This window comes from Bubalus bubalis, chromosome 13 (assembly GCF_019923935.1).
Source record: "Bubalus bubalis isolate 160015118507 breed Murrah chromosome 13, NDDB_SH_1, whole genome shotgun sequence".
Taxonomy (NCBI): domain Eukaryota; kingdom Metazoa; phylum Chordata; class Mammalia; order Artiodactyla; family Bovidae; genus Bubalus; species Bubalus bubalis.
In genome coordinates this window covers 18284722-18298058 of record NC_059169.1, presented here as the reverse complement: position 1 = coordinate 18298058, position 13337 = coordinate 18284722, and the positions used below count along the sequence as shown (strand labels likewise).

Sequence of the window (13337 nt, the reverse complement as noted above, 5' to 3'; positions counted from 1 at the left end):
AAGCATCTACCTGTTTCACTAACTAAGCTAAAGCCTTTGACTGTGTTTGTCATAACAAACTATGGAAAATTCTTAAAGAGATGAGAATACCAGACCTTCTTACCTGTCTCCTGAGAAACCTGTATGCAGATCAAGAAGCAACAGTTAGAACCCTGTATGGAAGAACTGATTGTTTCAGGATTGAGAAAGGAGTACAACAAGGCTGCTTATTGTCACCCCGTTTATTTAAATTATACACAGAGCACATCATGTGAAATGCCAGGCTGGATGGGTTACACTGGAATCAAGATTGCTGGAGAATATCAACCTTAGATACCTGGGTGATACCACTCTAATGGCAGAAAGCAAAAAGGAACTAAAGTGCCTCTAACACTGAATATTTAAAAAAACTAAGATCATGGGATCCAGTCCCATCACATCATGGCAAACAGAAGGGGGAAATGTGGAAGCTGTGACAGATTTCCTCTTCTTGGGCTCTAAAATCACTGTGGATGGTGACTCAAGCCATGAAATTAGAAGACAATTTCTTCTTGGCAGGAAAGCTATGACAAACCTAGACAGTGTGTTAAAAAGCAGTGATATCACTTTGCCGACAAAGGACCATATACTGAAGACCATGGTCTTTCAAGTAGTCATGTACAGATGTGAGAGATGGACTATAAAGAAGGCTCAGCACTGAAGAATTGATGTTTTAGAACTGTGGTGCTAGAGAAGACTTGAGATCGAGAGTCCCTTGGACAGCAGGGAGATCAAAACAGTCAGTCTAAGAGGAAGTCAACTCTGAATACTCATTGGAAGTACTGATGCTGAAGCTGAAGCTCCAATACTTTGGCCTCCTGATGGAAGCAGCTGACTCACTGGAAAAGACCCTGATGCTGGGAAAGGTTGAAGGCAAAAGGATAAGAGAGTGACAGAGGATGAGCTGGTTGGATGGTATCACCAACTCATGAACTTGGGTAAATTCTGGGAGATGGTGAGGGACAGGGAAGCCTGGTATGCTGCAGTCAATGGGGTTATGAAGTGTTGGACACTACTTGGTGACTGAACAACAACAACATGGAATAAAAAAAAAATGGTACAGATGAACCTATTTGCAGGGGATGAATAGAGTTGTAGATGTAGAGAAGAGATATTTAGACACAGAGCGGGAGTGGAGTGTTGTGGTCCTTTAATGGACTGGAACCTGGTGGTCCGGAGTCAATGATAAGAAAATGAGAGAGAGAGAGCTGGAGGGAAGGAGAGAGAGAGAGAGAAAGAAAGAAAGACACGGGGACCCAAGCTCTGATGGAGCAAAGGTGCTTTAATGATCTTTCTGTGAGTGTATATATAGGCTGTTGTACAATGAATTTCTTTAAACAATGATAAAGATCAGAAAACCAAATGTACAGCAACTGTTACCAAGGGAACAAGGGATTAACAATGGTCATAAGGTCAGGAGACAATCCATATCTCAAGAAAGAAGATCAAGACTAAGCAGTTTTGTCATAAGGAGAATGTTTACTGGAAGGAGATCCACGAATATATCATCCTATGACCTCAGTCCTGGGAGCAGTGTGCCGTTCCACTCAGTATCTGTTGCCAGAAACTGATAAGGAACAGAGAATTTATGAGAAAGAGCACGTAGGAATCCTTCTGTTAAACATTCCCTGACAGTGGGGAGGTGAGGGAGATGAACTGGAAGATTAGGATTGACATATATACACTACCATGTGTAAAACAGATAGCTAAGTGGGGAGCTGCTGTATAGAACAGGGTGCTCAGCTCAGTGCTCTGTGATGACTTAGAGGGGAGGGATGGGGGGAAGGGAGGCCCAAGAGGGAGGGGATATATGCATACATATAGCTGAATTACTGTGTTGAACAGCAGAAACTAACATAACATGGTAAAGCAACTATACCCCAATAAATTTTTTAATACGTAAAAATTTAAATGTCTTCATAGGAAATGCTTGGAAAAACTTTCTGAAAACAGTAAGTTATGTAAAGATCCACTCTTTGAAATTTTGTATTTATTTTATTGATCACTTGATAAGAAACTTGAATCTACCAGCTCTTTACATTCTGAATTGATGGACAATAAGGGCTTAAATTCTCCATGCCAGGCTTCAGCAGTACATGAACCGTGAACTTCCAGATGTTCAAACTGATTTTAGAAAAGGCAGAGGAACCAGAGATCAAATTGCCAACATCCACTGGATCATGGAAAAAGCAAGAGAGTTCTAGGAAAAGATCTATTTCTGCTTTATTGACTATGCCAAAGCCTTTGATTGTGTGGATCACAATAAACTGTGGAAAATTCTGAAAGAGATGGGAATACCAGACCAACTGACCTGCCTCTTGAGAAACCTATATGCAGGTCAGGAAGCAACAGTTAGAACTGGACATGGAACAACAGACTGGTTCCAAATAGGAAAAGGAGTACATCAAGGCTTCATATTGTCACCCTGCTTATTCAACTTATATGCAGAGTACATCATGAGAAATGCTGGGCTGGAAGAAGCACAAGCTGGAATCAAGATTGCCGAGAGAAATATCAATAACCTCAGATATGCAGATGACACCACCCTTATGGCAGAAAGTGAAGAGGAACTAAAGAGCCTCTTGATGAAGGTGAAAGAGAAGAGTGAAAAAGTTGGCTTAAAACTCAACATTCAAAAAACTAAGATCATGGCATCCAGTCCCATCACTTCATGGGAAATAAATGGGGAAACAGTGGAAACAGTGTCAGACTTTATTTTTTTGGGCTCCAAAATCACTGCAGATGGTGATTGCAGCCATGAAATTAAAAGACGCTTACTCCTTGGAAGGAAAGTTATGACCAACTTTAGATAGCATATTAAAAAGCAGAGATATTACTTTGCCAACAAAGGTTCGTCTAGTCAAGGCTATTGTTTTTCCTGTGGTCATGTATGGATGTGAGAGTTGGACTGTGAAGAAAGCTAAGCACTGAAGAATTGATGCTTTTGAACTGTGGTGTTGGAGAAGACTCTTGAGAGTCCCTTTGACTGCAAGGAGATCCAACCAGTCCATCCTAAAGGAGATCAGTCCTGGGTGTTCATTGGAAGGACTGATGCTAAAGCTGAAACTCCAGTACTTTGCCACTTCATGTGAAGAGTTGACTCATTGGAAAAGACCTTGATGCTGGGAGGGATTGGGAGCAGGAGGAGAAGGGGATGACAGAGGATGAGATGGCTGGATGGCATCACCGACTTGATGGACATGATTTTGGGTGAACTCCAGGAGTTGGTGATGGACAGGGAGTCCTGGCATGCTGTGATTCACGGGGTCGCAAAGAGTTGGACACAACTGAGTGACTGAACTGGACTGAACTGAGCACTTAAAGAAGAAGGAAGGGATTCTGTTACACATTCATATAGTATTGTGGGCTAAGGCAAATACCTGTTGATAGAATTCAAGAATTTAACCAGCTTTCAGAATTTAAATAACACTGATGTGGCAGCTGAATGGAAAAAAGTACTTGATGGAATATATGTTGCCGAATTTATCCCCACTCTATATAGCATTGTGAGTTGAAGAGATGTTTGGAGGGCTATTTTAATTTTTATGTGTGTAGTAGTGCTCCTTTATGTAATTGATAAGACATAAATTTAAATGATTATATTTTCTTTTGGGGTTCTATAAAATAGAGATTAGATTATCTTGTTTAGATTATCTCATGTCAAAAGATAATTTGTAGTTTCTTGCAGTTCAATTATGAAAGGGTTTGTCCACCTCTAACTTTACATGGTGTTTTCATGCTCTTTATAGTGACTTGGGCATGAAAGTAGCTACTTTATTTTGAATATTTTAAAGTTTTATTAATTTTTATTATAGTTGCTTTCCAATGTCATGTTAATTTCACTTGGTTGTACAGCCAAGTGAAGCAATTAAACATATATCCTCTCTTTGGATTTCCTTCCCATCTAGGTCACCACAGAACATTAAGTAGAGTTCCCTGTGTTATACAATAGATTCTTAAAAAGCTACTTCACATGGAAGTATACTTCCTTGTAAATTACAAGGAAATGGTAGTTCATTTCTCCTTTTCCCTGTTAATTCATGTGCTGGTAGCAAAGCATTGGAGAAGGGAATAGCAACCCACTCCAGTATTCTTGCCTGGAGAATTCCATGGATAGGGGAGCCTGGGGGATACAGTCCATGGGGTTGCAAAGAGTATGATTTGACTGAGGAACTAACACTTTCACCAAAGCATACCTTACTTTTAGATTATGGGACATGTTGTAGATAATGAGAATTGAAATGTGGAGAAAGGAAGATCAGCTACTTGTATAATTATTTTTCTTATAAGTTTTATTAGAATTTGTAAGTGAATTAGGCAAGCATAGAATGAAGCTGTAGTTTACACGTGATTTTCCCCCCATGTTGTTTCTATTTAGTGGGAGGAAAACAGTGATTTTTACACTTTTCTTTATAAATGTATTTTTGAAAGCATTAAACTCTTAGATAACCTACTTTGCTGCTGCTACTGCTGCTAAGTCGCTTCAGTCATGTCCAACCCTGTGCGACCCCATAGACGGCAGCCCATCAGGCTCCCCCGTCCCTGGGATTCTCCAGGCAAGAACACTGGAGTGGGTTGCCATTTCCTTCTCCAATGCATGGAAGTGAAAGTGAAGACGCTCAGTCGTGTCCGACTCTTAGCGACCTCATGGACTGCAGCCTGCCAGGCTCCTCTGTCCATGGGATTTGCCAAGCAAGAGTACTGGAGTGGGTTGCCATTGCCTTCTCAGAACCTACTTTATATATATATATAATTCTGTATATATGTAAATCTCTATACAAACATTATTTATAGAATAAAATGCACAGTATCTTTTTAAACTGCCTGCCATGCTTTAGCATGGTTGAGGATAAGACAGAGATCTTGTGCTGAGTGATGCTTCTTTATTTCAGGGTTAACTGTGTCTACTGTCCTTTTTGGTATCACAAGATCTCTGTTGATATTCTACATCCTTGTTAATTCTTCACGAGCTTTGCATGACAAAATGTTGAAGGCCATTTTAAGAGCTCCGGTATTGTTCTTCCATAGAAATCCAATAGGTAAGTCAGACATGAAATTTCTTAATGAATATGTCTTGTTAACACATTAAGTACCTATTTGCATTTTCATATTTGAAAGTGGAAGAGATGCTTGGAAGAAAATCACTGTGTATGTTTATTCATTTTCTACAAAAAGCTTCACTGGTAATTTTTCCTACCAGAGAAAATCTGAATATAGGAGCATATAAGCTTTTATTCCCATGTATGCATGTCTGTAAAAATACATGAATGTTTACTTTGCAGGATGATTTAGGAATCCATTTGTTATGTGGCATATGAAACACCCAACAGATGATGAAAATGTGTTGAAATGTTTTTGACTAGTTGTTAAAATGTTGGCTGTGTTACATGGTGTTAAGCTAACTAGGAAGGACCTTCTTCCAGAAACATCTGTACAGGAGACAGGCTGTGTGTTTGTTTCTTTCACTGCTCATCCATTTCTGGAACCACAGAACTCTTTATGTGCTCATATTTTGAGTTTTACCTAAATGGTAATGTAAGATTAATTAAAATACAAGATCAGTGAAATGTAAACATCATCTTCGATAAAATCAACTCTATAGTTTTAGAATGGACTTTTGGTTACATTAAAGATGTCTTGTGGTACCTAGCAGGTGGATCTTCATTATTAAGTAAGAGTGTCCCTGAAGGGTTCCCAGTGGTTGCTTCCTATACCCTGAGGCTTTCAACCTGTCTTGCTTTGGAAGGTAGCCTCCTGACCTGGGTTCCTATGAAAAGGTGGATCATCAGCACACATGCCCACTCTGTTCAGTTGGTTAGACTTGTGCTGGGGCCCAGGGTGGCTTTGTTTTTGTAGGTCATGATTGACAGGGCCTGTTGAGGCAGGGATGTTACTGGAGGGAGGACAACAGTAGCCTTGGCCTGGCCATCAATTAGCTGTGTGATCAAGACCAAAGTAGATAGATACTTCTGGGCAGGCAAATCTCCAGGCAGGATGTTGTCATGGTTATAAGTATGGACCCTGGAGTCAAATTTCTTGGTTCAGTCCTGGAGATAGTTACTAATGGTAATAGCCAGTTATAGTTATGTTAATACTTCAGTTCAGTTCAGTTCAGTTGCTCAGTCATGTCCGACTCTTTATGACCCCATGAATTGCAGCACGCCAGGCCTCCCTGTCCATCACCAACTCCCGGAGTTCACCCAGACTCACGTCTATCAAGTCAGTGATGCCATCCAGCCATCTCATCCTCTGTCGTCCCCTTCTGCTTCTGCCCCCAATCCCTCCTAGCATCAGAGTCTTTTCCAATGAGTCAGCTCTTTGCATGAGGTGGCCAAAGTACTGGAGTTTCATCTTTAGCATCATTCCTTCCAAAGAAGTCCCAGGGCTGATCTCCTTCAGAATGGACTTGTTGGATCTCCTTGCAGTCTTACGTATTAGTTATTTAACTTCTCTGTGTCTCAATTTTCTTACCTATAAAATGAGGATACTGTTCACACACTTACTGATATCTTGATGTTGTGGGCATTAAGCAGGTTAATACATTCACAGCACTTAACGCAGGGACAGTGCCTAATGAACCTCAGTGAGGATGTCAACATGGTGTCGGAACTTCTCTATGGTGAAATGGGATTAACCACTGCCCTTCCTGGTTCACAAGACAGTTGTGAGGATTAAATAAGACTGTTTAGGGCAGAATTTTGTACAGATTTATTCAACACATGTTCTTTAGTCCAGGCACTATGAGGAGCACAGCATGGTAAACTGCAGAGGCCCTCACAATCTCATCGTATTACAAATGGAGTGAGGAAGTTATTGGAAGACTCTTCTCTATTATGGTTGTGAAGTTGCTCTACTTTTCCTGTTAATGTGGAAACTAAGTTGTAAATTGTATCAAGTGGGACTGAATTTCTGTTATCACAGCTTGTGACCACTGTTAACCAAGTTCTTGATGACCTGTAGGCTTCTCCAAATCCTGATTTATTATTCAAGGATTTGGAACCAAGTTTAAATCTTTAAGTCACTAATCCTAGAGCAACAGGCATACCAGTGTGTCTCTTGTCTCCCCCTCCTGTGTCTATTATCAGAACTTCATTCCTTCAAGAAAATAGGAGCCCAAATAAGGACTGCAAAGATAGGCCCAAAGGTTTAGGGCGCAGTTTCTGAAAGAGATGGGAATACCAAACCACCTGACCTGCCTCTTGAGAAATTTGTATGCAGGTGAGGAAGCAACAGTTAGAACTGGACATGGAACAACAGACTGCTTCCAAATAGGAAAAGGAGTACGTCAAGTCTGTATATTGTCACCCTGCTTATTTAACTTATATACAAAGTACATCATGAGAAACACTGGGCTGGAAGAAGCACAAGCTGGAATCAAGATTGCCGGGAGAAATATCAATAACCTCAGATATGCAGATGACACCACCCTTATGGCAGAAAGTGAAGAGGAACTAAAAAGCCTCTTGATGGAGGTGTAAGAGGAGGGTGAAAAAATTGGCTTAAAGCTCAACATTCAGAAAACGAAGATCATGGCATCTGATCCCATCACTTCATGGGAGATAGATGGGGAAACAGTGGAAACAGTGTCAGACTTTATTTTTTTGGGCTCCAAAATCACTGCAGATGGTGACTGCAGCCATGAAATTAAAAGACGCTTACTCCTTGGAAGGAAAGTTATGCCCAACCTAGATAGCATATTCAAAAGCAGAGACATTACTTTGCCAACAAAGGTTTGTCTAGGCAAGGCTATGGTTTTTCCTGTGGTCATGTATGGATGTGAGAGTTGGACTGTGAAGAAAGCTAAGCACTGAAGAATTGATGCTTCTGAACTGTGGTGTTGGAGAAGACTCTGAGAGTCCCTTGGACTGCAAGGAGATCCAACCAGTCCATTCTGAAGGAGATCAGCCCTGGGATTTCTTTGGAAGGAATGATGCTAAAAGTTGAAACTCCAGGACTTTGGCTACCTCATGCGAAGAGTTGACTCATTGGAAAAGACTCTGATGCTGGGAGGGATTAGGGGCAGGAGGAGAAGGGGACGACAGAGGATGAGATGGCTGGATGGCGTCACTGACTCGATGGACGTGAGTCTGGGTGAACTCCGGGAGTTGGAGATGGACAGGGAGGCCTGGTGTGCTGCGATACATGGGGTCGCAAAGAGTCGGACACGACTGAGTGGCTGATCTGATCTATAAATACATATTCTTCAAAAATATTGTTTTGATATGTTCATATATTATTTCTCTTAAGGCTCCTGAAGGAATGAGTAATTTCTCATATCCTGTTCTTGCAGGAAGAATTTTGAATCGTTTCTCCAAAGCCATTGGGCATATGGATGACTTGCTTCCCATGATATTTCTTGATTTCATCCAGGTAATGTATCAGTCCTGTCAGAGTTCTCACAGGGAAGAGTAGAGTGCCTGTTTCTCAAGGATTTTTCACAGGGGCTGAGGGTGGGCCTATCAGCCTGGCAGTGTGTCCTGTTATCCTCAGTAAATGCTGTGTTTGTGAGAGAAAGGTGCAGTTCTGATTGGGATCCTGAGTTAACATGAGTAACCCCTGGGGCAGGCATGTCTACACAGTCATGTCATTGTTGGTCTGAAGCATGGACATGCTGGTAAGTGGTTCTCCGTCTGCCTCCAAGGTGTCTGGTGTGGATTCCCTTTACTATGAGCACATTTCATAATATAAAAATAATCACCTCTCATGGAAAGATAGCCTAGATTAACTAAATTATGCATTGTATTGGGCTTCCCAGGTGGCTCAGTTCAGTTCAGTTCAGGTCAGTCACTCAGTCGTGTCTGGCTCTTTGCCACCACATGAAATGAAGCATGCCAGGCCTCCCTGTCCATCACCAACTCCCAGAGTTTACCAAAACTCATGTTCATTGAGTCGATGATGCCATCCAACCATCTCATCCTCTGTCGTCCACTTCTCCTCCTGCCCTCAATCTTTCCCAGTATCAGCTTTTCCAATGAGTCAGCTCTTCACATGAGGTGGCCACAGTATTGGAGTTTCAGCTTCAACATCAGTCCTTCCAAAGAACACCCAGGACTGATCTCCTTTAGGATGGACTAGTTGGATCTCCTTGCAGTCCAAGGGACTCTCAAGAGTCTTCTCCAACACCACAGTTCAAAAGCATCAATTCTGCCAATGCAGGAGATACAAGAGATGTGGAATCGATCCCTGGGTTGGGAAGATGCCCTGGAGAAGGGAATGACAACCACTTCAGCATTCTTGCCTAGAAAATTCCACAGACAGAGGAGCCTGGAGGGCTATAGTCCATGGGGCTGCAAAGATTCTGACACAACTGAGCACGAGCATGATGTGTTGTATTCCCTCAAGGGACAAATATCTGCTGCACCATTTTATTTGGATAAAGCCAAGTGTGGCTACCTACAAAGAAAAGATTGGCTAAAAATAGGGTGAAAATAATTCTTTAACAAGGGCAACATTGTCTGGTTGCTAAGTTGTGTTTGACTCTTTTGTGACCCCATGGATTGCAGCCCGCCAGGCCCCTCCATCCTGGGATATCTCAGGCAAGAATACTGGAGTGGGTTGCCATTTCTTTGTCTAGGAGATATTCCTAACCCTGAGACCAAACTCGTGTCTCCTGCATCTGCTGCAGTGCAGGCAGATTCTTACCACTGAGCCACCTGAGAACTCCAAGAAGGACCACAGAGTGCAACTTTGAAGACACAAAAGCTTTTAGGCCAGTAATTCTGGGATCAAAGTCATCTCAGAAAATGTCTTTTGTTTATGTAGGCAGTTTTTCTTTTCACAAGCATATTGCTGTGTCTTCAGTTCAGTTCAGTTCAGTCACTCAGTCGTGTCCGACTCTTTGCGACCCCAAGAATCACAGCACACCAGGCCTCCCTGTCCATCACCAACTCCCAGACTTCATCCAGACTCATGTCCATGGATTCAGTGACACCATCCAGCCATCTCATCTTCTGTCGTCCCCTTCTCCTCCTGCCCCTAATCCCTCCCAGCATCAGAGTCTTTTCCAATGAGTCAACTCTTCCCATGAGGTGGCCAAAGTCCTGGAGTTTCAGCTTTAGCATCATTCTTTCCAAAGAAATCCCAGGGCTGATCTCCTTCAGAATGGACTGGTTGGATCTCCTTGAAGTCCAAGGGACTCTCAAGAGTCTTCTCCAACACCACAGTTCAAAAGCATCAATTCTTCGGTGTTCAGCCTTCTTCATAGTCCAACTCTCACATCCATACATGACCACAGGAAAAACCATAGCCTTGCCTAGACAGAACTTTGTTGGCAAAGTAATGTCTCTGTTTTGAATATGCTATCTAGGTTGGTCATAATTTTCCTTCCAAGGAGTAAGTTTCTTTTAATTTCATGGCTGCAGTCACCATCTGCAGTGATTTTGGAGCCCAAAAAAGTAAAGTCTGACACTGTTTCCACTGTTTCCCCATCTATTTCCCATGAAGTGATGGGACCGGATGCCATGATCTTCATTTTCTGAATGTTGAGCTTTAAGCCAACTTTTTCACTCTCCACTTTCACTTTCATCAAGAGGCTTTTTAGTTCCTCTTCACTTTCTGCCTTAAGGGTGGTGTCATCTGCATATCTGAGGTTATTGATATTTCTCCTGGCATTCTTGATTCCAGCTTGTGTTTCTTCCAGTCCAGCGTTTCTCATGATGTACTCTGCATATAAGTTGAATAAGCAGGGTGACAAGATGCAGCCTTGACGTACTCCTTTTCCTATTTGGAATCAGTCTGTTGTTCCATGTCCAGTTCTAACTTTTGCTTCCTCACCTGCATACAGATTTCTCAAGAGGCAGATCAGGTGGTCTGGTATTCCCATCTCTTACAGAATTTTCCACAGTTTATTGTGATCCACACAGTCAAAGTCTTTGGCATAGTCAATAAAGCAGAAATAGATGTTTTTCTGGAACTCCCTTGCTTTTTCCATGATCCATCGGATGTTGGCAATTTGATCTCTGGTTCCTCTGCCTTTTCTAAAACCAGCTTGAATATCAGGAAGTTTATGGTTCACATATTGCTGAAACCTGGCTTGGAGAATTTTGAGCATTGCTTTACTAGCGTGTGAGATGAGTGCAATCGCAGGGTAGTTTGAGCAATCTTTAGCATTGCCTTTCTTTGGGACTGGAATGAAAACTGACCTTTTGCAGTCCTGTGGCCACTGCTGAGTTTTCCAAATTTGCTGGAGTATTGAGTGCAGCACTTCCACAGTATCATCTTTCAGGATTTGAAATAGCTCAACTGGAATTCCATCACCTCCACTAGCTTTGTTCGTAGTGATGCTTTCTAAGGCACACTTGATTTCACATTCCAGTATGTCTGGCTCTAGGTGAGTGATCACACCATCATGATTATCTGGGTCGTGAAGATCTTTTTTGTACAGTTCTTCTGTGTATTCTTGCCATTTCTTCTTAATATCTTCTGCTTCTGTTAGGTCCATACCATTTCTGTCTTTTATTGAGCCCATCTTTGCATGAAATATCCCCTTGGTATCTATAATTTTCTTGAAGAGATCTCTAGTCTTTCCCATTCTGTTGTTTTCCTCTATTTCTTTGCATTGATTGCTGAACAAGGCTTTCTTATCTTTTCTTGCTGTTCTTTGGAACTCAGTATTCAGATGCCTATATCTTTCCTTTTCTCCTTTGCTTTTCACTTCTCTTCTTTTCACAGCTATTTGTAAGGCCTCCCCAGACAGCCCATTTGCTTAAGGTGTCTTAAAAAAGAGAGAGACCTACGGGAATACCTTCTATCTTGCCTCAGTTTGTCTGTGAACTTGAGGTTCGAAGAAATAATGTTAGGTCATCTCAGCTCTCATCCTCACATTCAGTATTGTTGTTCCTATGGAATGTTCTTTTTTTTTTTTTTTTTTCCTCTGTTATTCTGTCTGCTTATCAGCGATTAAGCCTGTGGGGAATATACTTTTTCTTTCCAAGTGTTAATTTTGGAAATGAAATGTATTTATCAAAAGCTGAACACAGAAATGCAGCAATGAACAGTGCAACAGTGTCCTACAGACAGTGCAGCCTGAGGGTAAGGCTTCCACTGTTGCCAATGAGAACTAAGCTGAGACCCAAAGACAGAGGACTTTTACTGTCAAGATGTCTGATTGTTTTTTTCTTCTGCAAACTTATTTTATAAGTATGCCCTGTTGGATTTAGCTACATAATTTATCCCCAGAAACAATTTTTCCCTAAAAAGAGTGTCACATTTTGACAGTGATTGTAAATTACTTTGAAAGGATTTTGTGAAAGGTTCTGTTTCTTTGCTACAGCAAGCTAGGCCAAGGTTGGGTTTCCACCTTGTGCTTAGCATATGGTTAGTTAGTCATCATAATCAGAATTTGTCACATACTTTTGGATGGCATATAGAGGGACAGGGGTAGATGCTACCTGATTTAAGCAGGAAATACTCTCATTAAAGAGAAGAGAAAATTCTAGTCTAGCTGATTTCCAGTCTCTTCTCTACCACTTGTAGTTCATTTATATTGAAGTTTGGTGGAGGTGTCCTGTAGTTCATTTGAAGTAAGAGTCTGCTCTTTGAGCAAGAGAACTGGGATGAGCACAGAGCCTGCGTATTCTTCACTGAGCAAGTAGCTAAATCTGTGAGGATGGATAAGATTGTCCAGAGAGAGGAAAGCAGTTTAGGGGCCCAGATCAGAAGCTTAGGGAGCCCTGATATTCAGGGAGAAAGCAGAGACAGAAGGGAAGTACAGAAGACACATAATGAACAGCAAGGAAGAGAGGAGGATATACAGTGGAGATCAGAGGAAGGACAGGTCTGTTCAGTGCAAACAAGATGTGAGTCCATGGAAACTTGTTGGTTGATTTGGATTCAGGAGATGTCTGGTGACCTGAGGAGTTAGAGAGCAAACGACTACAAATCCTGGAGGCTTGGAGGGAGTTGAGGTGAAGACAGGCTGGAAGAAATTTGAATGAATCAGGAGAGAGGCCCATCTGGAATGCAGGGTCTGAGAAGCCCTTGCCTGTTGTTTGAGATTTTAGTTTCTGGGAGGGGAGTATGGTTGGTGATTTTTCCCTCTCTTCCATCCTTTCCTTCAACAAACAAGGTGAGGCCCTGAGGTACAGGGGTGAACCAGGCATGAAGCCCTTCCCTCATGGGTCTCCTCCCTCCTGAGGGAAGGAAGGCATCCAGAGATTCACCCTGTGATAGCTTTGGAATCCTAATTGTGGGAGCTCTGTGGAGGAAGTCCTGGAAGGCAAACTGGATGTGGAGGTTGGAAGCAGTTAGGGAGCCTGGTCCAGGAGATGGTGGAGCTTCTAGGAGGTGACCTTTGATCCCAAATGAGAGGAAAAGGCCAC

The 13337-nt window shown here is 42.0% G+C and overlaps 2 protein-coding genes across 4 annotated transcripts in view; both read left to right on the top strand.

Moving 5' to 3' along the window:
- LOC123464831 (ATP-binding cassette sub-family C member 4-like) overlaps positions 1 to 13337 on the top strand; it is an 891549-nt gene that overhangs the window by 171202 nt on the left and 707010 nt on the right. The window lies entirely within an intron of this gene.
- Positions 1 to 13337, top strand: part of LOC123464828 (ATP-binding cassette sub-family C member 4-like) — a 293559-nt gene that overhangs the window by 240133 nt on the left and 40089 nt on the right. For all 3 annotated transcript variants that reach the window (XM_045162458.1, XM_045162459.1, XM_045162460.1), the window contains exons 20-21: positions 4911 to 5057; positions 8309 to 8388. In XM_045162458.1, the coding sequence (XP_045018393.1) occupies positions 4911 to 5057; positions 8309 to 8388 (227 nt within the window). The remainder of the gene's footprint in view (positions 1 to 4910; positions 5058 to 8308; positions 8389 to 13337) is intronic.